The sequence below is a fragment of the Anoplopoma fimbria genome, chromosome 16, assembly GCF_027596085.1.
Source record: "Anoplopoma fimbria isolate UVic2021 breed Golden Eagle Sablefish chromosome 16, Afim_UVic_2022, whole genome shotgun sequence".
In the NCBI taxonomy this organism is placed as follows: domain Eukaryota; kingdom Metazoa; phylum Chordata; class Actinopteri; order Perciformes; family Anoplopomatidae; genus Anoplopoma; species Anoplopoma fimbria.
In genome coordinates, this window is record NC_072464.1 from 11,763,750 (window position 1) to 11,789,225 (window position 25,476).

The 25,476-nt window shown below is 37.0% G+C and overlaps 1 protein-coding gene across 1 annotated transcript in view; it reads left to right on the forward strand.

The window, feature by feature from the left end:
* The window catches only part of LOC129104747 (glypican-6-like), a 74,721-nt gene that overhangs the window by 16,019 nt on the left and 33,226 nt on the right, over positions 1–25,476 (forward strand). Inside the window, exons 2-4 of the mRNA XM_054615574.1 lie at positions 4,715–4,873; positions 13,502–13,893; positions 18,972–19,137. Of these exons, the coding sequence (XP_054471549.1) occupies positions 4,715–4,873; positions 13,502–13,893; positions 18,972–19,137 (717 nt within the window). The remainder of the gene's footprint in view (positions 1–4,714; positions 4,874–13,501; positions 13,894–18,971; positions 19,138–25,476) is intronic.

Consider the following 25,476-nt stretch of genomic DNA (forward strand, 5'->3'; position numbering starts at 1 on the left):
CGTAGGTTTTTCATGTTTGTAAGCCAACGGTAAGAAGAAGACTTTACGCAAGCTAATGTGGGTTCTGGATGTAGTGGTGACCATGGTCTTGTCAAGCAGGTCACTGTCTTTAGGGACTTAAGACGGAACGCTGAGGTTAGTAGCGTTACTTCATGCAAATACTTGATTGGCTGTATGGAAATTCTCCAACCACATAGATGGAGAACTGAAGGTATTCTGATACAGTGATGTAAAAATAGGGGGGAATAATTCAATTCAATTTGATTTCAGTTGGACTATTAGATTATTGTTTGTGGTACTTTAAGCTGCCCCTAGCTGGTTGCCAAGATTTTTCAGTTGGTTGTTATGGTTTAACGTTAAGTCATTTCTTAATGCATTCTGAGTTCTGAGTTTGCTGGGGTGTTCCAGTTGGTTGCCTTCATGAGTGTTCATGCATCTCAAATGTCAAGCCTCCTGAATTAACTTTTGGGATTGACCAAAAATAATGTTCTGTACCGTGTTCATCACATGTCACCAGTGCAAATATCTGGCCAACTTGTGTTTGACTATTTTTTGGACGACAAGGAAGGTCTATCAGGCTTGTGCTGCAGGGCATATTTGTTAGTGGGATCAATTCGTTGCCAGTTTACTCTTTTCATGTTGACACTATAAGAAATAATAAAATACATTTATTTGCTGTAAAGTCTTTATCGGACACTACATCAAACTTTAAGATTCAGCATTTTTTCTTTGAGCTGTCGGGCCCACACCCCATCCTGTCAGTTGCTAATGTGTGGTCTGCTCCACTAGATAGATTATCTGGGAAGCCACAGTGCTGTTTTAACCTTGGCAAGAAAGGTTGTGGCACTTTGCTGAGTGGTCAAGTCCCTTGAAAGCTCCGGCTCCCCCATATTTTCATGTACAGTCTTATTTTTAAGTGATGTCTTTGCTCTGTTGAGACTGCTGGAGCACACAGTAGGTTTGTTGCGTCAAGATGGATTTTATTTTTCCTCCTCTTGACATATCTGATGAAAAGGCTGCCCTCGAAATGTGTAGCCCGAGGGACTTGCCAGTAGACTGTGTGGTATTAACGAAGGTCTTAAAACCATCCGTAACTTAATACTTTACTAAATCACTATTTATTGTTAAATACATATGTATTGATTGTGAGCTTCGTGGAGTTCTGAGCCTTATTCAACCAAACATCTGCAATGGGAGGTCTACTACTTTGCACTGGAATCTCCCTTTTTTCTAAGATCAAAGCATTTTTGTTTAGATGCATACCTAAGATTATACTGTGTATAAATGTCTTCCTATTTTGACAGTATCTAATTTCCCCACATCATCTTTATCAGAACCGTTCATGGGGAATTTGAATATGTAACATTCCCTACTGACTTACTTGACAACACCCACTCCCTGCTCTGACATGAAATAGAACATTGATGGAACATTTCTATAAACAAACTCGCATGAATATGATGAGACACTTTTAATCACACATTTGAATTCCATGCAAATAAAAAGTCATTTTTTTTATGGAAAACAAACACTAATGGTGAAAATATTAGATTTAAATGTCAACTTGTGTACCATATAGTGAGTAGCCGATAAAAGACGAGTTATTTGTCTTTACAGCGCTCTTTTTGGTCTCTATGCATTATTTTTCATTCCAAAATACTCTTACAATACTTACTTAAAATATACAATTCAACCAGTGTTCTTCTACGAGTTTTCAAATATAAAGCTTAATCTAAGACCTTTTTAGATTGCCTGTTCTGCTCCATGGTGTAATGGATGGTTCTGTTTTTTTCTTTTAGTTTTTTCTTTTCTTTTTTCTTTTTGAATAGAAATTATAAGTACAATGTTTTCCATGTTATATTGAGCTTTCGCATGTGTTTCTTGATCTGCAGGACCCCGGCAGCACAAAGTCATCAAAAGCGCAAAAGACTGCAGTTGTAAATGCTGAATATCTGCATTCACAAGGTTGCAGCATTCATAGACAACCATGTTAGTCTGTACTGTGTTACTGTGTAGGAAATGGAATTAAATTGAATCATTTTGCTCATCTATCAAAAAGCTGGTGTTAGCCCTATATGTTTGAACATGCTGATCTCTTCCTCTGAAATTTTTATGTAGAAAAGTTGCTTGTTGACGTGATTATGGCAGTGCTGGGTGCAGTAGCATGCTTATAGACATTTATTTTAAAAATTCTGAATGTTGCAGTCTAAATCTTTAAGATGTTACTTCGTGTCACCATTTGAAGACACCAATGTTCAAAACGATCTCATGCTCATATCATACTGTTGCTCACTCAGTATGGTGTTCACTAAGTAAAATCCATTTTCTTGTTCTGCTGCTGTGCAATCTATCGCTGCATGCAGTGAGGATTTTACAGCTGCCATCTGCTCACAGCCGTTTCCCTGATTTGTAGCTCATGCTGATTGTAGACGATGTAGAATGCATCTGCATTTTTTGGGGGGAAATCTGATTTCATTGTACTTTGTGTGGGGAAGAGAAATGTGATTTTTTTATTTATTTTTTTACCATTAGGTTTTAAAATCCAACGTTAAGTGGGATCACAGTCAACCAAACAAACTCATAACAACATCATTACAATTATTGTGGCAGCCTTCCACTCAGAAGTGACAATTAGGCCTCATTCATAAATGTGATGTGATTTCGTCGTTCAGTGTCAACACATTTTGATTTTTAAGATTAGACGGACACCAAACAGTGCTCTTTGTCTCTACTTGGTGGTTAAAATGCCATTATCTCAGCTTTTATTTTGAAAGTACAAGGAACAGAAGGAGCTTTGTCAAATGTGGAGTTTGTTCCAATACCTATACTACCATACTATTAGGTGTGCCGGGAAAGTATTTAGTATGTCCCAATACATAGTATGTCAAATGCAGTATGCTAAAAATACCAGGATGTTCTGCTGAATCTGGTCTCATTTAGCAGAATGCTTTTGTGCCTAATATGACTCAAATTTCTTTGTGCAGCAGATGTATGAGCAGTGTGTCCCAATTGAATGCATACTTCATGGAACAGTATGTAAGGGCAGTATGTACTAAAAGTAAAAAGAAAAAGTATGAGATTAGGAACACAGCTCTAGTTACACAATTCCCTAAAGTTGAATGAAGATTGATTAGCACTAAGGTTTGTTTTGTGCAGTCTCAAAGCTTTTGTCATCAATATACTTTGACAGGTTTTAGACTGTGAAATATGAGAAATAAATGCTGTTTCAGACTGAGTCTGTTTGATCTGTGGCTCTTTTAAAATGGCTGCTAGGGAAAATGAGATGAGGTTAGATCATTAACTTTTGATTCACTTCAGTATTTTCCCAATGTCATCAATTATGTAATGCTAGAGAATATTTTAAAGAAATGTATTGTTGTACTGTTCTCCCCACTGAATTTAACTTTGATAAGCCCTTGCCAGTGATACCTTCTTATTGTCAAACCAAATCAGAAATGCTATGTACTACTACAGAGAATCATGTTAAATCCTACAAGGCACAAGTTATTTTTTTACCCTGTCCATTTCTGAAAATGGCATCTAATTTTTTGTACAAAATTACTGTACAAAATTACATTGAAAATGCACATTTCATGTGGCGGTAAATGATCACCGTCAAGGGTTTCATGATGGTGACATTTTAAATGTCAGTCGGTTTGTGAGCTACAGTTCTGAGAAGTAAACCAAGGGCTATGTGGATAAGAAGTGACTATAATTCATTGGCATGTGTTTTATGCACATCTTCTCTCACCCCATCATTTGTTTTGTCTAGTTATCTGACAGACTGAACTTCCTAATCATCTACACAGTAACCTTTGACATCACAGAATGGTTATAATAAATCACACATTTGTTGCTGTATTTCATTACCGGCTCTTTTGCGGTGTTTCAAGAGCCACAAAATGTCGCCGACACCATGTTTGATTTTGCATTTGAGAAGTCTGGTTGTCTATTTTAACAAAACCAATACCAAAAACACAAAGTATGAATAGTGTCTTATGCATGAAAAGTGGCTAAAGCCAGCAAAAAGTAGCTAGATTACATCATACTAATTTGTATATCTGTGATGGCATTACATAACTATTATTAAAAATATGTATATGTTATAATAAACTTAAGTAACTCTAACTAGCTTTATCATTAGCTATAATTATTTTACATGTTGCCATCTCATCAATATGCATCTAATTCTAGCTGACCTCTAATTTCAAAACATAGGTTTTTGTATAGACTGTTGAACTGACGCCTCAAGAATAGAGAAGATCTAGAGACTAGAATGACTGAGTAACTAGGTGTGGATGAGGCATTGCAAAGCATCAATTTGCATGCACATGCTGCTAATTAAGACGTGGTGGTAGGATTTTGGAAACCACAATCCTGCAAACCTTTCCCTTAACATAGAAAGCCTTAATGGGAGCACATAAAAGTTAAATACTGTTTTCAGCTCAAATGATTATGTGTCCAAAATGAGAGCTGTTGCTGTAAAAGTTTTATTGAGTAATTTTAAGCACTGAAATTGCTGAAGTGAGGCTCAGGATTTAAGTGTAATTGAATTTCCTGTATATTTTTAAATAACTACTTTTTAGATTAAAAAATCGCAAATTTTATATTGATGCCAAAACACAAATTTTAGAGAAGAATAAAAGAGACCGTGTAAAGTCATTCTCACTAATAGTATGGATACAAATTAACTGTTTTTTTGTCAATTTTGCAGGTGAACATCTTCGGGTATGTCCTCAGGGAAGCACATGTTGCACCCAGGAAATGGAGGACAAATTTGGCCAACAAAGCAAACTGGACTTTGAGAATCTAGTTGATGAAATAAGTCACGAATTGAGAAGCACCTTTGTTTCAAGACATAAAAGATTTGATGGTAAGTCTATTTTTGCTTAATACTTTATTATTCATTTTCCTTATAAATCTCGTTTTTCAACTATTCAAATTGCCAGTCATGGCAGAACAAAATGCTGCAAAAAGGAAAATTATAGGATTTAGTCTGTATGTGTTAATTTGGAAATTTTCACTGTTTGTAGCTGTATAGCTGTCCTCCCTCAATTGGAGACGAGCTGTGAAAATCTTGTTAATATGCCTTGGAGTGGAGTACTCTCTTGTTGGATTAGACAAACATTGCCTCTTGCACAGCAGAATGACAGCTCGAACAGCAGTACAGAGCCAAACTCTGCATTATTACGGTTGTATGGCGTACCTATGCTCTGTGCAATCTTGTCCTAGCTCTATGGTGACTGTCTTGACCACCGCACATGGGAGGTGATGTACTCATTACTGAACCAAGACTCACCGTATCTCTCCACCTCTCCCCGTTGGTATCCCTCTATGAAGTTGGCAAGTAGTACAGTTTAATGAGAAACAATAATCCCTCCAGCTCCCAACATTATACTGTGTGGGAAGCAGTAGCTTATCGCTGTGGACAATGATGAAGGCTGGTGGATATGAAACTTGTCAAGCAAAGCCACCTGTCAGCATTGTCGGCAACGAATGCAGCATAAAAGCCTTTTAATGAGTTATTACTCAGAAACATTTTAAAGATGACTGTGTCAGAATTTCCTTTCTTTCTCCAAGTGAATGACAGGAAAAACTGCGATTGGAAAATGCCCCAGTGGTTACTTTTTCAAAAAAATGTGAGAATATTGGATTATAATGCTTTCTAAATATATATTTAAAGTGATGAGACACACAAGACACAATCCAATATTTATTATTAGTGCTAAATCCTTGGCATATGGTGTATATGTAATAAACCCCGAATCAGACTTTGTATAATTCTGCCTCAACGTTTTCGAGTGCAATGGAGGAACTGCAATCTGCTTTTAATGTTGTTCAGAAGAATCTCTTTGAATTAAGACTTGTACTAAATGTAGAAAAAACTTAAATGCTTTTCAACGAGGACTGCTGATGGTGTATGTATATCCAATTGTTGAGATTGACACACTCAACTACTGATTTCCTTTTGGTGGAAGGAAGAAAATAATAATAATCAGTTGCGGTTTCCCCCCCACATCATTTCAGTTTGAATGACAAAGTTGGTTTGTCTTCTTTATACAACAATATAATGGATGTGTATGGTCTGTAATCAGTAGCTGCAACCTGCGGTCATGTTGACAAATGGAATACGTCATTCCTCGAACCAATTGTCTTTGGTGAAAGTGCTTTTAAACTTTCTGCACCGTCGTCTTGATGATGGCTACAGAGACTCTTTAAACTAAATCATTTTATAAGCATGCACTCTCTAAAGTAGTGGATACAAAGTGCTTTACAGGCGAAAGAAAAGTGAAATGTAGAGCCCACAAAATCCAACAGCTAGAAAAGCCAAAGAAAACAGTAGAGTTTAAAGAGGCTTTTGATCCGTGCTGAGATTTTAGCGGCAGGCTATTCTGTAGTCAAGGAGCAGCAACAGAAAAAGCAGAGTCAATGGAATAAAAGGGTATTGTACTCCCAATATGTTCCCATCTTTTATCAGATATTTAACTACAATAAAAGTCACACTAGCTTTTATTCATTGTTATTTTCTTAATCGTTGTGGTCTAGCAGTATTAGCAAACCTCAACATCTTTGATTTCAAGTAATTTCCCTTTTTTGTCTTAAGGCATGTATTCCAATACAGTATATCTCCTATGATTCCAACTCATATACAATACTGTTTTTTTTTTATTTAAGGCTTCTTTTGGTCCACAATATACCACTGTTACATAATTCACACTATGTTTCAGCACTTCATTGTGTCATCTTACACCTTTTTACTATTCATATCTTGTTGGATGATCTGTTAATATGCTGTTTATCATAACTGACATAAGAAATTTTATGTCAACATGAATATTACCTCTTCTTAGATCTCTGGATTGAATAGCAACACTCCCAAAGATTCAGTTAATCCAAAGTAGTTATTATCTTAAGTAAGTAAGAAGTCAAAGCATAGATTTTCATCTCAGGCTATCTAAATATAACCAATGTCAACAACTGAATATGGTTTGAGTGATTAATAGGGCAATTCAATACTCACCAGTCAATGTCTTGTATTTCTATGCTCGTTCTTTTCAAACTACCCAACATGTTATATGAAACAAATACTATTCAGTTACAGCATGCAACTCTCAGATGACTGCACATTGCCCAGAAACTCAATGTCCCATGGCCTGGATGATATCTGTCCGTTTTTTTTCTCTCCAGGAATATACATTTCTGTAGCTCATGTTTGATTCCTGGAAGTGTGCATGAATAAATAAGAGTTATTTTGATCAGCAACTGTCAGGATAGGGAATGTCATGAGGAGGACTCCAGTGAAGGAGGAAATGGGGTTTGTCCAGCTGCACTTAGATGCATGACTCCAGGCAACCCTGTTCCTCTTGGGGTTTGCTGCCATTCTCAATAATTTCACCAGCTTCAAAGCAGAAGCCATAAGCAGAGTTCAGCTCTTTAGCCCTCTGCTGTCTGGAGACTTTATGTCTACTGAGGTTCTCGACTGACCACCCGCTGGACAATTCTGACATATTAATTGCTGGATTTGAATTCCACCCTTTACTTAACGCGTCATTAATTGAATCTGAGTGTTGGAAGTTGTGTGGTTTTGAGCAGGAGAAATCATTTGAGATTTAACCAGCCAATACATATTAGAAAAACATGCATCTTTATTTCTTTTCAAGCAGATTATGTGTATTATGAGATTCTGCATTTCTCTGACTTTGTTCTTTAAACAACACTTTCTCTTCATAAAGCTATGTTTCCCAAATAATTGTTGTCGCCTTGATTCTAGTTCCAAACAAATAGTTAAAGATACAAAAAGCATGGAGCTGTAAGATCATTTTTAAGTTATTTACCATCTACTTAGCACCTGGCTGTAGAGTCCCAACTACACAGAGTCTGTGTATGTAATCTCTTCTCTTTATGCCGAGTTTGTGATATGTGTTACTGTAGCTGACAGTAGCTGGCCAGCCCACGCATACCTGACACCACAGGCTATGTGTCACAGTATGAGGGCATAGTCTCGCAATGCCAAGACCATCCTAGCACATATACAGAAATATACAATAACAACCCATGTTGCACTGTTCAACTGTGTGAAACTTAGAAAGAAAAAGCACCATCTGAAATATCAGTGCAAAACATGCAGCCACAGCAATGTATTAATACATTTTGCCTCTTTTCTAATTAATGTATCAAAAAACAGTCTGAATATTCTCATTGTTTCTCACCGTAATGCATAGCTGACTTCTATACCCAAGGCCCCAGGAAACAACTGCTCGGAGAAATTAGATAAATGGCTGTCTCAGAGCATTCTTTTCCATTTACACTTCAGGGGTCTTAATTGCTAATCAATTGTTGGCCCTCCTTTGACCATGAACACCATGGTGCTGGGTAACCAAATAGAATATTAATGTGGTCCACCTACCTCAATTGATCTTCTTGAAAGTTACCGACTCACGTTGTTATTGCTCATCAAAAAATGAAGGGCAGTAAGACAATATTAAGCAACTGGCTCAAAATGGCATCAGTTTTATTGTTGCACATAAAAACTGCAGGAAAATTGACAACGGTGAAAACCACAGAAGATAATGTAGTGTTTTGACTCAGTGTTGCTATTATTTTTGAGTTACTGTTGGGTTATTTACCCAAAAAGAAACATAGTATGGTTGTGAGCCTTTATAATCTACTCTAACTGTTTAAAAGTCACATGTCCCAGTAAAGTTAACCCAGAATTACAGTGATGCTATACTGATGAGTAAATTTCTAAGTGTGTGGAAGCAACTATTTGTATCCTCTCTTTCCTCCCTGAGCAGCCATTGTTGATGTGCTCTTGAGCTAAACACTTAACCCTAAATTACTCCTCAAAGGCTGCCAACCATAGAAGGCCGCACTGTGCTGGCCAGCTACCAGGTGTGGATGTGTTAGACTAGATGAAGGTGGAGCTTGGCAGTGCTTAAACGGGCATGCTGACCCAGCAAAACCAATCCTTTAGTTAGGAGGTCCTACTGGACTATCCGGTGGGAGACTGGAAGAGCAGGTAGGATTCAAGTAGAAATGCCAGGGTATCTCTGTACACTACAGTATTTTTAGTAATCATTCTCTGTAGGATTTCTGATGGACAAGCTGCAACATTTTATTGAAATACATACATTTTCACCTTCATTTAAGGACAGTATGCCAAATTCCAGTTTGCATTAAACAAGCTGCACTCTGTCAAATGAATTCCAGATTCCTTCCTCACTTTAAAGCATTGGATATGTTAACTTTCAAATATTAGAAAATATAAATCAAGCTATTCTTATATATCAATATTTTATCAGTGAGTGATTTAACATTGAAAAACTCTGCACTGTGTGACTCACAATAGGCAGGCTGCTAGAAATACACCATGCAAATGGAGACATAAAAAGCCTGTTGTGTTATGTCCAGAAGCATAGCGACGGGGCCTCCTGTAAGACCAAATCAAGGTTCCACAACCGATTGACATGTAGAATTCGAAGTGCTTCTTTTGGCAGCAAAATTACTAGTTTCATGTAAAAGCATTAGAGAATGAATCCAGCACAAGATTTATAAAAACATCTTGTACTGAATTCATAACTTTAATGGGTGTATGGCCATGAAATACAATGCTGCACTCAAAAAATAATGTATTGTAAAACTGTCACCACACATAAATGTATTTTTACAGGAGCTATCAAAGACAGTACTTACAACAGTAGACATATTTAATTTTCTTAAGAATTAATGCATTTTCAACATTTCTTTCATTTCTGAGCACTTCTGCAAAAAGTGTTTTAATTGGAAGAATGTCCACAAATGCATTATACTGAGGACCCAGCTTTGATGTATGAAGGTGAACAAATTATACACTATGTTCCAGATATTTTGCAGTAATTACATAGCTATATTTTATTGATTCTAAAATACTGTATATATGGATTTTGTCTCAGACAGGTTAACACTAGTTTTGAGATATCATCTCAAAAAGCATCTAGCCAGTTTTGATCTTTCTGTTAAACTGAAACATAACTGTGCTGCTAGATGTGCATTTCCTGAATTTCCTGTAAACACTGTGTATCTACCCACAGACTATGATATTGATAAACACAACACTCCTGGAAGAAATTTCATTAAATGTGGCACAAACATTTTGGTCCTGAGAAATTAATATGCTAATTATGACAATTTCACAAAAACAATAGGACCAAATTATGAAGTGATTACTTTTTGGATGTAAATTGCAACTTGACTGGTTGATGGAGGCAACTGTGAGGCAGTCATTCTAGTTTTATCATAGAATGCAGATATTCATCTGAAGAAAAGTGAGTTGTGGTGGAAAACTAACCTTTTTATCCTCCTAAGTTATGGCTGGTCACAGTTAAGGAGACTTTGTAGTAATTAATTCTGCAGGCCACTTCCCACGAGGGTCCTCACAGTTGATATCATCTCATCCACAGCTTCCTCTGTTAGTTATATGTTCCATAGTCTCTATTGTCTCCAAAAAAACTTGGTTTGCTTTTAAATGCACTCCTTTTCCCATCATTTTGCTCGAAGATATGAAACCGTAGCACTCTGTTTCAAGATTGCTGAAATTGAGACTACCACTGACATCACTGACATCTAGGAGAGCATCCATCAATTTTCTGTGAGAGCAAACAGCAGTGGACGCGCTGAAACAGAGATTCTCTTTATCACAGAGAGAATGGCTCTGTGTAACCTCTGCACAGCGCTGTATGAGCTTTATCAGCAAAAAGTAATGAACGCTCTGCATGTTGGGAGTATTAGAACCTCCCCTGTCCAGCATTTATGCATCATTATCCTCTGTTTGCAGCTCTTGCAGCCATTCATCTGGACAGACCTCTTAATTACTAAGACGTGTTAAGGATTTGTGTGCTTTCATGATCATTTTAGTCATGACATTTCACCTAATTTGTTCTTGTAAAATACGATCCCTCTCATGCTTTTTTCATAATTAGATTAAGCTGTCTTTTTTTTAACTAAATATATTAGTCACTCATTTATACTGAACTCATCCATAATGTAATTATACATCTTATCACTTGAAAACAGAGCTTAGAATTATATCAAATATCCTACCCAACAGCTTACCCAACACAGCCATAATTACATTGGTTTTATCAATTTAATATTACAGCAGACACATTGGGAAAATAACCTGACTGCTTTAAGATATTTTTTTGTTCATTTAGTTTTTTCTAAGGTGAACATTTTTAAATGAAATTAGTTTTGAAGTTGTCATTAAATCAGCATACACATCGCTCAGCACCAATGACTATATTCATTACCTACAACAAGCACAAATCATGCTTGGAGCTTTGCCTATTTAAAGAACTGCTCACTGTAGTCTTTCATTTACTTTAGTATTTAGAATTACTTATCCAACATCACAAGTCTTTCATACTGTCTGTGGTGCTGAAATATAAGGTAATATGATACCCTCTTAAGATAGCAAGACAATATGTGTGAGGGTAAAGCTAATTTAATCAGATCCCCAGAGGACATCTAACAGTTAACACTCACTGGTACCTGCTATTAAGACGTACTAATGAAAAATACTGAATTGTGATAAGAATAGAGAAATCAAGTCTTAAACAAGTGTGTTGCATGTAATCAATCAGAAGCAGTTTTAGACTGAATAAAGGATTGAAATATAGCATTTCTCTTGTGGCAAATGTGACCTTTACACTCCAGCTAACATCAAGTGAGTTATAGTAGCTGCTGGCTGCAGCTAAAAATACATTTGTCTCAATCAGGTATACATTATGAAACAACTTTGTGCGTGTTCTACTGCCTTGCAAATGAGGCATATTTTTCACATTTTACTTTCTCTTGGTGTGCAAAAGCAGCTTTTGATATAGCTAACCAGATGTGATTTGGAGTGGTATCATGGAGAGTCATGCCATTTCGTTTCTCTGCTGCTGAAATTTGTCATTTTACCTGCATTGCTGAGCACTAATGACCACTTCAAGTCCATTACAGTTTTGTCTGGGCCAGTCTGATAAGTAACTATAATGTGAATGGCTCAGAGGGCAGAATTGATCTTTAAGTGGATATGTGTTCATGTGACCTAGCTACTGTGAATTGCTTTAAAATGAGAATCACTTTGTTTGAATTATACAGTTGATGATATGATGAAGAATGTAGAAGTGCTGTCATGCTAAATATTCTGTGTAAGGATAATAAATATACTGCTATGACTGCAGCTATCAATTATTTTGATAATCGAGTATTCTGCCAATTATTCCATCAATTAATTAAGGAGCAATAGTAGATTTACAAAATAAAAATAAAAAGTCACTTATTTATATCCTTTTCATAAAAACCAACTGTAATGCAGATAGAAAAATGTCCAACTGGCTGGTCAGCATTCAGCACTATGTTTCTGTCAGGACTTGTCAGACACCAACACAGAACAGAAATGAGGGTCAATATTGGACTTAAATTTTTGTCCAGAAACACGGCCCCTAATAAAAACTGATCCGTCTGGTAGATGAGGGGTAAAGAGGCGACTGCTTGCTTACAAGTTCCCCATATCAACTTTATGAGGCGATAATTTGTCTATATTACGTTTACAGCTTTCCACTGTCTCCAAGTGACTAAAAATAAACAATTAATCCTGCTTTGAAACTTTGGATGGGACATATTTTCTTATAATAGACAATAACAAAAAAAAGTAATATAATACACTTTCTGTAACCTCCACCACCCTTTATGAGAACGGAGTCGCCTCTCTCTAGTCCTGATATATTTTTCACTTTGCAGTTAAATGTGCAGAGTTTTGAAGCCTATTTAAATTTTAATCCTGGTCCTTGAAAGGGAGGACTTTCATTATGGATACCAGATGGTCAGGAATATTATCATCTCTTTCCAGTTTGCGGTGAGTCATAGAGGTCATGTGGCAAACAACAAGTGGTGCCAATAAAGGTGAATGCAGAACCGCTGCAAACCTTACAGACAAACGGTATTGTGCAATTGTAATCATATCCATAATAAGGATCATTTATTGTGTTTCATCTGAGCAACATTGCTCCGTATGGTCAGTGTACAGGAAATCTTCTGCAATATACATCCTTTATATCAACGTACAGACATTTATTTGGGGTTTGCAGGTGCTATAGGGACAATACAGACCTCTTGCACTACAAACACAAAATATATTGCTTTCCAGAAATATATATGAGGAAGGCTCGGGATTGATAAAAAAGAAGTTTACTGGAGATAAAAATCAACATCAGAAGCCTTAATTGATTTGCTATTTTGGTATTTTCTGGTTGTCTGTGTATTTGGTGTCGGCATCGCAATCAAGCAGACATCCTTTTTAAGCTGTGTTCTATCTTGCAATCAGACACAGTTAATATAATTTTGCTGCATTTTTATGTTAATCACAAATTGAGTTCCCTGTGTATCTTATCAATGTATGCCATGTACAGTATAATCTTTACCAACACAGTCACACAGAAGAACATAAGTAACACTTTTTCTTTTCTTCTTTACCCAGAATTCTTCCTGGAGCTACTGGAGAACACAGAGAGGTCCCTGAATGAGATGTTTGTGAGGACTTACGGCAAGCCTTACATGCAGAACTCAGAGGTCTTTGAGAACCTGTTCGCAGAGCTGAAGCGCTATTACACAGGAGGAAATGTTAACCTGGAGGAAATGCTTAATGACTTTTGGTCGCGGCTACTGGAGCGTATGTTCACGCTCCTCAACTCCCAGTACGTCATCACAGAGGACTATCTGGAGTGTATCAGCAAGTACACGGACCAGCTCAAGCCCTTTGGAGACGTGCCCAGGAAGCTCAAGGCTCAGGTTACTCGGGCATTCATTGCTGCACGCACATTTGTCCAAGGGCTCTCTGTTGGCCGGGAGGTGGCCCAGAGAGTGTCTAAGGTAACATTGCTCACCACTTTATAGGTGATTATAAAACACCTAATCAACTGCTTGCTTCTGTCATTTTTAAACCTTAAACATAAACTATATTTAATTTGATTGCACCCGCTGATTCTGTTGGAAAATAAATAAAATTTTCTAAAATTAAGACATGCTGTAAATCCTACACAGATTTTCACAAAGTCTTGTTTGGTGTTTCTGCAGCAAGGACACATTTCCCCCCTGGTTTTCCTGTGCAAACAAGTTCCTTCCAGACACTTTTCTGAATAATATGTGCTCTCATGGTGCTTGTCTTCAGGAAGCTTGAGGCTCTGGGCGGCTTGTTTTCAGGTTCTCTCTAAAAAACAATGTTGAAGTGTTTGTGGATTTCTCAGTAGAAATGCCCAGACAATGAAAAAGGAGAGAGAAGAAATGTTGTGCTATCACTGTTTATTGCTCGTTTTTCCTAATATTTGTTCACCCAGTATACAGAAGCCATAAATCATGATCTAGCCTTAGTATTCTGTTTGATGCGATGAAATCTTAATGCTGCATCTGCAGTATATCATACTGCTCTGGGAGCTTGCGTAGTTTTGATCATGTACCAAGTAAGATTAAAGGAAAGGCAAGAGGCTAAGGCTTGGATTTAGTCACACTGAACAACAACAGTGCTGTTTCTACTCGACTTCTTATGGGGTGAGAGAAGCCCTGATAAGCGCTATGCTGCAAATCCCCAACCACCCCGGTTTCTTCTCACTACTGTATTGATATTACTTTGATTGCAATAACAACTCTATATGTAATATTTATATACCTGCTTTACAGTACATAAACAGAAGACTATGAAAATAGTGTCTGTCAATCATCAGAGTTATGATGAAGACCTTACTCTTATCTAAGAAATCCAAAATGTGATTTTCTTGTAGCCCCACTATGGTGAACTCGTTCAACTTTGAACATGTTCCCTTCAGGGTGTGGGTATCAGTTCCCTCCTCACCAGTAGTAGTGGTGAGGCTCATTTAGAAGCAGCCACAGAGGATGTGTTGTTAGTATGCGTTTACTGAGTTACACTTTGCGTTTTTCACAAGCCGGCATGTCCCAGCTTCGCCTCTTGACATTTCAGTGGGACCTGAGATCCAGGTCATGTGTCTGGGACTGCAGCCCTTTGATCCCCAGGGTATAAACTTATCATGAGGAATTGGGTGTGAGCAAAATGGAATAAGACACCCTGCTAGAGGTATCTGTTGCACAGCGTCTCCAAGATGTGACATCCATGCTTATTGCTGCTGGGATATATGTATTGAATTAAAGTAGACGATGTAGTTCTTTATTGCTTTTCACAGCTTAGGAGACAAAACACAAAATGCGGCGGAGCTCTGATGAAGCAGAAAGCTTGTGTTTGGTGTTGCATCTCACAAACAGAGCTCATACTTATCCCAGATCATTACCCAAACAGTACATCTGCTTCTGTTTATCTGCAGTGATTAAAATCGTGTAGTCGTCCGCCTGATTATTGATGATGAGGATATTTTAACTAACAACTTTATAACGTGAATGCACTCTCTGCAGTAAGACGACAATGAATTTGACAGAAACAAATGAGTAAACACTTTGTGCTGTCATAAAAAGTCACATTCATTAGAGTCACAGTGACTGTTAATGGGCTGCATCAACTTTGTTATAGGAAAATCTTATATATATTTCACAGTATGTGCCTTTCCACTGAAGGAATCCTTAAGTGTTTCAGTCACCTAATTGCATTTCTGTTTTCATAAAATACAACAGAAATAACTTGTTGATTTGTAAATTCTTGTATTGTTACTACTGTTGGTAATTATTCATTTGAAAAATGTAAAACTGAATATGTGAGGGAAGCTGACACAGACACTACACCATATATTAGTGGGGAGTTAATAATGTTTAATATTTTTGATAAAATATAATTTATATGAACTCATATTTTCAAGGCTTCACCCTCTGAGTCGACTAATCTGTCTTTTTGGTTTTAGTCGACTGAGAGATTTTTCTGAATGACTTATTTCCAATCTGTGATAGATACAGGATTTAAAGTGCTTTTGTGTGATTCTTTGGGGGGAAAACTCAGTTTTATTAAATCAACTAATGATTAGTCGACAAAATTGTATGAGTGTTGGTCAGCTTAGAATTTTTTGTCAGCCGTACATATTCTAAAAATAGCTCTTAATCACTCGTAATGATTCATAATGAAGGATTTTTTTAAAGTTACCAAATTTGAAATTAAAGAAAGAGTGCGGAACAGTTTCTGTTATGGCTGGCTTCTACTACTACTACTTCTAATAAATATAATATACTTCTATTTCCACTACTAATGATAGTGGTAATAATAGTTATAATATACTACAACTACTTATAATAATAATAATTTTAATAATAATAAAAATGATTATTTCTCCTCATGACCTCTAAATCAGATGAGAACAGATCCCTGTCTATTTTGTAAGGCTGCCCTACACCTGTGTCAGGTATGATGGATGATTTCAGGAGCATTGTTAGAATAGTCAGTGCCAAGTTAGTATGTGACAAGTCACACCAGTTGTCTGGGAGGTGATGTTCGAGGATGCATTTTGGTCAGGACAGATGTGTTTGAGCCTCTCTTGTAGTCTGACTCTGGAGCTACAAAAATACCTCAAGTCTTCTCTTTATGATACGTAGCACTGGGCTGAGAAAAAAGTATGGGTGCTTCTACATCAAACATGAACAAATATCACCATGATTATGTCAGACCTGGATAAGGTCATCCATGTTTTTATCTCCTCCAGGCCTGACTACTGTAACTCACTTTATTCTGGTTTTACCAGGTGAAATATCCATGAGACAAAATGTTGCTTCCAGACTTTTCTCACATTCCTAGCGGATTGACCTTAATCTTTGCTGCACCTCACTTACCTTTCTGCTGTAGTATTGATTTTTAAGGCTGTATTGCTTGTTTTTTAAAGCTTTGCATGATCAGGCTCTTTAAGCATTTGAGTGGGTTCAGCATCTCTTGCGCATTCCAAAAGTGGCTTGGCCCTTGTTGTCCGGGCCTCTCAGTCCTTTAAAATATAAAAATATTTATTTTCTTTTATGTTATTGTCATGCCATTGTCATTTTATGATTTTTTTAAACCACTTTTGGCTGTTGAATCCCCTGTTTTACTGCAAAATACTTGTAACCTTGTATTGAGAAACGTATTATAGAAAACGTTATTACACTCAGATTCCATTCGCAGGGAAACTTTCAGCAAAGTGTACCTTTTTTAATTCACTTTATTTGGGCAATTGTCTTTAACTTTCCATAGTTAAGACTTGATAAACTTACTTTTCGTAGATTGACTTAATTAATTAGAAATTAAAATATTTTTGAAGGCTACACGTCTCTAACCAGCTACTTTTTGTTTAACCACAGCAGCCATATATTTAGCTGTACGTAAATCATAGATAGCTCATCACCGCAGCAGAGAGGACAAGATTTGCGACAGAGTAGCGAAATACCATAATTACAAAGTCCCGCACAAGAACTACAGCCTATTTCATTACATTTCATATGGCTACTATTGTTCTATGCTCTGAGAACATAGGATGTTCTGCTTTAACTGTATTAACAGGAATGGAAGCCTTGCATCCCTGTGTGATCCGGTTCATGGGTTTCCACCGAGACAGAAAAAATTACATTCCTCATACTGCTGCAAGAATGCAGATACATTCAGTTTTCATTTTGAATCCCAAACTCATTCATTGTGTTTGTGTGGCATGAGGTCATCAAGTAAAGAAACAAAATGTCCTGTGTCCATCTCCTCGTGCATGTGCAGAAATGTGACAGGAATTTCTCCTCTTCAGGGTCTTTACATACTTTCATTTAACAGAAGCCTTTGCCCAAATCAACTTACAATGAGTGCATTCATAGTCTGAAGTACTAGACATTTTCAAAAATTGGAAGTGCATTCCTTAAAAAAAAAAAAAGAACTACAGTAAGAGTGTCTCCAGCACTGCAGTACATTAGGCTTAGTGTCACATTTTTTTTATCTTTTTAATGAAAACAAGACATTATTATGTGCTTGCAAAGGCATGTCTGTGTGAAGCCTGAAAAAGTTGGTTTTCAGCCTGGAAGATGCTTAATAAATTGCTTATTGGTGCCTCATGGAACACAGAAAAAAAGTCCATTAGCAGAGACCCAGGAGCTTTAATTTCAAACATCTTGACAGGACTCCAGGGTGCAAGCATTTGAGTTTTTAGGATAAGAATGTTGAGTGCAGCACCCTCATAAGAAATCACTGAATAACATCATCTTTATTAGGTCAGGCAGTCAAGTTTGTGTTTGCTGTTTGGATTGTCAGAATACAAGCTCATACGTTGCAAAACAGACAAACACTGATAAGATGTTGCACACACACAGACACATGTGACCTTATTGTAATATGACCTTATTGTAATACGGCAGGGGACAGCTGGTTCAGCCAACGGATAGCTATTTCCTGTAGTGTGTTCCGCGGATATTCCCACACTATCACAATACCTTCTCAATGAGACAGTTGGATGCATCTCTTTTTATACTCTGTCTAATCCCAGTAGTAATATTTATGCTCTCTTGTCTCTAGCATGTGTTATTTCTGGGGCTTTGTAATGCCTGCTGTGTGTGGTGACTCCATACCGCCCTATTTAAGCTCCACCTGTCACATATTAACATCATCTCATTGTTGTATGTGACGATGAGAAGAATGAATAACTAATATATAAAATCTCAACTGATGAGTGTGCAAATACAGAGTTGTCTTTATTAAATATTTGACATTCAAATGCAGGTTAAATCATCTGTTAATGATCACAAACGCTGTGATTGACAGCGCTCACAAATGTTCAAAAGTCTTTGGTCAGCAAAACATCTCTCTTGTCTCTCTTTTGGCATTTCTGTCATTTGTGGTATGTGCAAATATTAAGTTAAAAGAAAATGGAAATTGAAAATTATTAATATCCTCCTGGAATTAATGCGATTAATAAATGACAGAGTGTGGTTCAAAATATCACCGATTTTGAAGGAGTTGTGCAGGTGCTCATGTCTACTGTCACATTCTTGTGTTCTTGCAGGTAAGCAGCACTCCAGCATGTATTCGGGCACAGACCAAGATGCTGTACTGCCCATTTTGTCAGGGCATGCCGGCAGTTAAACCCTGCAAGAACTACTGCCTGAATGTTGTGAAGGGCTGCCTGGCCAATCAAGCTGATCTTGATCCGGAGTGGAACCTATACATTGGTAAGTCTTTTCAGGTGTCACTCCTGCTGTTTTTTTTACTTGGGTGCTGCTTTTCTGTTATTTCCCATTAGACAAACCATTTTTTTCCAATGTAATTATGCCTGGGTGTATGGCTGCTACAATATGGTTAAATGATCAATGGATGTGGTGGATATGGGGAAAAGGCAAGCAGCCCTTTCACACTACAGGACTTTACTAGATTTGTAATTTGTATCACAAATATTGCTTGATTTGGTTCTAAACCTTTTGCCTGTTTTGCCCATGAAAAACATGAAAACACCTTACTGTTTAAACATAGATTATTTGATCTGATGTTATGAGAGTTTTACTTTAACATCTGTCTGCATTTATGATTTTCGAGTTTCCCTCTCTTTGACTTTTTCTCTCTTTTTTTTTTACCTCCATCATGTTGGTTGTTATTTTTGGCCAAAGCAAGCTGAGCGCATGTGACTATAGTAAAACATTTTACAATGGTTTTGTTCAAAATTACCTGATATGGTGACGTAAAACTATGGCTCATGTCAAAATGTTTCACTTGTAAGTCTGCAGGACTACAGAAATAGGTGTGTAGTGTGGTATAGTCTATTAAAAGAGAGGTTACAGCTGGTTTTGTGCTCATGTTTTGAAAGCATCAGTTCCATCCACACACATTGGGCCCTCAGATAAGAGGCTGCTTTATTTGTCATTCTTCTATCAACGTTTTCTTGCATGAAAAGATTTTATTCATGGAATTCTTCTCTCCTGCTGGGCTAAATTGGGACTTGTAATAGGGCAGAAGTGCACAGCGGGGAATGTCAAGTTTTGTGTGGAGAAGTTCAGTGGGAACTTGTTCAGCTCAGAGACGAGTACAAACATGAATGTAATATTTATATATTTATTTAATATTTCATAGAATGCCTAACACAGATGACTCCTGCTGTCATTTAGATGGAGACTTCCTGTAGGATGTAACTGTAGTGGTGACAGTGAAAACATGACTAGGCTGCTGTGAGAAACAGGAGAAAGAGCTCTGGTTGTTCATTACCAGGTTGCAGGAAATAAAACTTGTTCTTGGGCTTCAGGGTGGTGTGGTGGCTAGCACTGTCGCCTCACAGCAAGAGGAGCCCGGGTTTGATTCGAAGGCTAGACGTACCTTCTGTGTGGAATTTGCATGTCAACGGGTTCTAAGAACTAACATTTCATATAAAACAAAAAATGAAGTCATATTAAACCAAGTTTGGAACTAGTTGGTTGTTATAGCTGGCAGAGCGTTATCATGGGTCAGCGGTGTGTGTTCACATGTCAGTTGGCAAAAACGTTTGTGTTTGTTTCCGGATGAACTTGGTTAAGATTTAATTTATTCATTTCCTCTCCTCCTCCATCTCATGATCTAACAAGGATTCTCCCAAAAATGATGCAAGCTCACTTTTGAGTGATCAAATCCCTGAACAATTTGATCACGGCCACATCAGCATTTTTCTTGACAAAAAAAACTAAACAATAGTTCTGGTATGTTTTGAGGTTGTGATGTTTCTGGAGGAGTTCAGGGTGCAGTTTCACATATACACGCAAGCCTTTTTTCACCCCACCCTCATTCAGAGGAAAAGTATATCAAGGTCAGAGCCAATCAGAGACAGAGTAGGGGGCGGATCTTTTCAGAATGCGGGTAGGAAAAAAATAAAACTATGACTACACACATATATTGATAATTAAAAATTCCATTGTGTGAAAAAACGTTTGCACTAAAGCGGCTGATTTCCCCATATAACGGGAGTACAACAACATCACTTTTATTAATTAGAAAATTAAATGTAAAGTTTTGTCAAACTGAACACTAATAATTCAACCGTAATGATGGCAGAAAAGTCTGCCTCAGAGACACCGTGTCCTAAATGAAAGTGTTACGTTACGTCATGTAACAAACCAAGAACGTACCTATCACCTGTGCTTTCAAGATCAGAGTGGAGACGTAGCCAAGATGGAGGAGTAGTACTTGCCCTCTTCCGACATTTGTGCTTTTAAGACTGGAAACACGTTTTATATTGTGATATTAAATTGAAATTACATATAATGTAGCCAACAGCAAGTGGGAAACGTTCAACTCTCAGGCAATCTCCCTCCAGTAGGCTGCCACCTTAATTAGGTTTTACTATTTTGTTGTACAAATATCTCCTAATTTTAACTACCAGAATCAGGTGTTCCTCATGCATTGTGGTGCTTTTATAATAGAAACATGGTATCCGACAAAGGTTCAGCTCAAACTTGCGTCAAGCTGCACAGTCCTGCGTCACTCCTGACCAGTTAGGACACAGTGTTATGAACATAATGCACAAAAATAGTACACATATATCCAAAATAGTTCGAACGTCAGTTTTCCCTTATCCTGGAGCAGCTTCTCTAAATTTGTGGCGCTCTATGTGAGAGCCATTGAGACAATATGCTGCAGCGAACCAGGACAATGAGCAGATCAAAGAGGGTGAGCTGTGAAGAGCCTCAAGGTGGAGGGTTGAGTCTCAGATTTGGTCAGCAGCGCTACCAATATTTTTACTTTACAACATCATTTAATTCAGTGTTATTATCAAAACTATCTCTCAATGGAGCTTTTAAAGTTTTATTTGATGTAGACTTTAAGGACAAAGGTGAGGAATCAGTTTCATCTGAAATGACCACAACAGAGATGTCTGTAAGAGGGCATAAAGGAAAACAAAAGCAGATCTTTTTATTTTCTCAGTGGATAATTTCTTTGTTTAATATCTAGTGAAGCATAAGACTTCTTGTTAAAGTTTATTTAGAGGTCAGGAATAGTTTTGCTTGTTTTGCAAAGCACCTGAAAACAAGCCTCTAACAGATTACTGCAATGATATAATTTAATATACTCTACCTCTATCCATGTTGTCTGACTTTCTGTAACCATACATTGCATGACAGACAGAATGGACAGCGGAGTATGTGGGTGTTGGGTGCTGTAGACGCAGGCAGTAACTAATAGCGATGTGGAAGCAGATCTGTTTGAATGATCCATGGTGGCCTGAATGTCTCTGTGTTCAGCAAGCACAGGGACGAGCAGCTGCAGTGTGGTCGGACAAAAGGGCGAGTTGTTAGGGAACTTTTCTTCTTAAAGGCGGGGGTGTAGTGGAGAGTAAACACACATTAATGAAGTTTACCAACCACTCAAAACCTGAAATATAAATACAAATACGAAGATTTCAGTGCCTTCAGTTCATTGCTGCCAAAGTATTCTAAAGATAGATGTTCTTGCAGTTTAAACCAAGTCGACAAATACTGACATAGGCGGAACAGCTTGAGTTGAGTAAAGCAAGTTTAGCTTTAAAGCAGACCATGCTTTATGCAATGATCATTTTGATATATATTGATGGTATATTCTGCAAATTTATTATAGAGTAATTTGAACAAACAAGCTTGACAAACCTCAGCAGCTTTTGTACTACTGATATATTTCACTGCATGTCCAAGTGAGCATTATGAAAATGACCTAGAACATAATTACAGATTTTATTTTCTCACTCCAACTTCCTGCCAAAGAACACATTGATTGAGCATCCTCCATATGGTGTAAAAACGCAGACAGTACAAAGTTTTAATTAACTTGAAGATTATACTTGACATATGTTAAAGGAAAACAATTTAATAGCTTTACTTGGGCTTGTGAAAAGCTGTGCATAGAGACACCGTGCAAATATACATTACATGACTAATTAAGTCAATTAATGAAATATATTTCATGGGATCCTTAGTAATGGCTGTTAATGACATCGTAACGTGTTTAATTAAAGACTGCAAGACAGTTTTCTCTGTTGTTCAAGTCATTAAAAGAACCGCAGGGTGCCATGTTTAATCTTTCCTTACACAGGGGGGGCATGTTGGAAGTTTGTGCTGTGTTATTTGCTGAGCTGACCTACATCATTTAACATTTGATGTCAGTTTAAAAGAATTCAGTCAGAAGTTAATGAAACTGCATAAAAGAGTGGCTAAATGTATGTTTTGGTCCGCTGCCTTACGGCCTCTCATGAAAGCAAACATGATGAGATATCTGCGTTTGACACAAGAAACTCAGTATGTATTCTGTATGTGCATACCTTTGTTCACACAAATCAATCGTTATTACTTCATGTTCTATTTGTTTGATATCAGTTGTTATCTTGTATTTCATTTGTTAACACATAGTGTGCTATATACTTTAGGATATATAATAAACATTTTATGTAGACACATTGTTTCAATTTAATTAAGTGAAATTTGTCAGTTCTCTACTTTATAGCTCACACTGCATATCAGCTGAGCATTATTGATTTCAGGCTTGTGATGTGTTATGATGACAGCAGCATTTGATCTTTCATAATTTAATTCATGAATGTTCCAGCGATTGAACCAAAGTTCAATCATAAACATGCAAGAAATCCATTGGGAAATCATCATACTTTTAAATAACATTTCATTTCTCCACAGTGCACACTTCGGAATTGTTATATTAAAAAGAAGTTTACAGTACTTAAATGTCAACATGTAGTGGTAACAGGAAGATAATGGTGTGTCTTCTTCATATATTCCTTTGACTTGGTGAAGTGAAAGAGAGTGAAAGAAAATGAACTGGTTGGTTCAAGTGTCTGATTTGTGATTGTTTGTATTTGATGTTCCACTTTCTTTGAAATGAATTATTTGTTGTTGAGGCAAGTGTACAATAAATTATGGGAAAATGCCAATATTGATCACATTATTATGACAAGGTTTATGAGGGCTTACTTCTAAAAAATAGGTGCATTTTTTTCTTAAAGCAGCTCCACTAAATATTTTTATAATAACAGTTTATCAAATTAAAATGTAACTGTCAAAGGGGTTGCTCATAGTGATGTTCCTACAGAGAGGTGTGTCTGCTTTGCAAAGCTGTGACCCATCATTGACTCAGCCATGTATTTCAGCAGTTGTATCAGGGTTAGTGGGATAACAATGCAGTCAAATTTATGCTAAATAACACAAAAGCAATATCTAGATCTATATATGTCAAATATGTCATCAATTGTGTGTTTTGAGTTTCTTCAAAGTGAGTTTTCTGCTGCTTTTCTTTGTTTTGAATCTGGTAAACATAATATGTTTAGGTTTTGAACAGTTGTTCAGACAAAACAAGATATTTGAAGACATCACTTTGGACCTTGGGATATTGTGTGCATTTTTCATAATTTTCTGGCATTCATTGACTGGACAATTCAGCGATTAATCAAGAAAAAAATGCACAGATGAATTGATACTGAAAACGATATGCCTTAAGTGTATATTTGAATAATTAAAAAAGATCCAATGGTAAATAAACATGTATTATAAAACTGAACCAAAATAATCCACTGCAGATTTGCTTTGACTTTTGCTTCTGTTGTTAAAATCCAGTAATGTAGAACATTGATTGCTAAGAAAAACCCATCACAGCCTTCATTCAATAAGCAATCAATAAACAGGGTAATCGGGGCACCATCGGAAGCTCCATCATCATCCATTAATGACATTTTCAACAGGCGAAATAGCATATTCACTTACCTGTCAGTCTGTATGTACTGTATTGTTAAATCTCCATCCATCTATTTAAGAAACACTTATCCTCTTCAGTGTCATGACACTGTCCCTTTGAATGCTTTCAATCTGTCTCCATCAGGGATTATTGTTCTTCAGTGTAAAATGAAAAGCCAATTCTATCTTTTGGCTCTGACATTTCATGCTCGTAATAGGATGAAAGATTTTTAATTAGCTTAAGGTCTAACCACTAAAAAGCTATTGACTTGGCTATAGGTGTAAAATCCTCAGGAGGACTTTGTCATGTAAAGGACCGACAGCAACATAATATGACACAAATGATGCTGATATGATTTGTAATGTACAAACGTGTTGTTTTTTCACATAACAGTCAATGATTATTACTCCGACATGATGTGTCATCCTGGCGTTATTTACACAGTGCTATCAACCAAAAGTAGTTTTTATCAGGGGGCTTTCTCTCACTGAGCTCGAGGGCTCAGAGAGAAATTCTGAAAAAAACACCTGAGATTTCTGACACAGCCGGCACAGACGTGAAGCTAAGATATTCATCTTTATTCCTGTGGCTTCCATCCAGACTAACATCATATACCTGCTCCACTGACCAGGGAAGACAAGATATTGGGGAGCCGAAAATAATCCAGCAGAAGAGTGAGAAATCCTTTAAACCTGCCGGCTGTGCCCGTGATTGCAATGATTTTTCCTTACAACACCTTTTCATTCACATAACACATATTGAGAAAATTCCAACTTGTGACAGAACTTGAATCAAAAAAAATGTGGCAAAAGTTTACATTAACCCAGGGCTCACCTTCATTT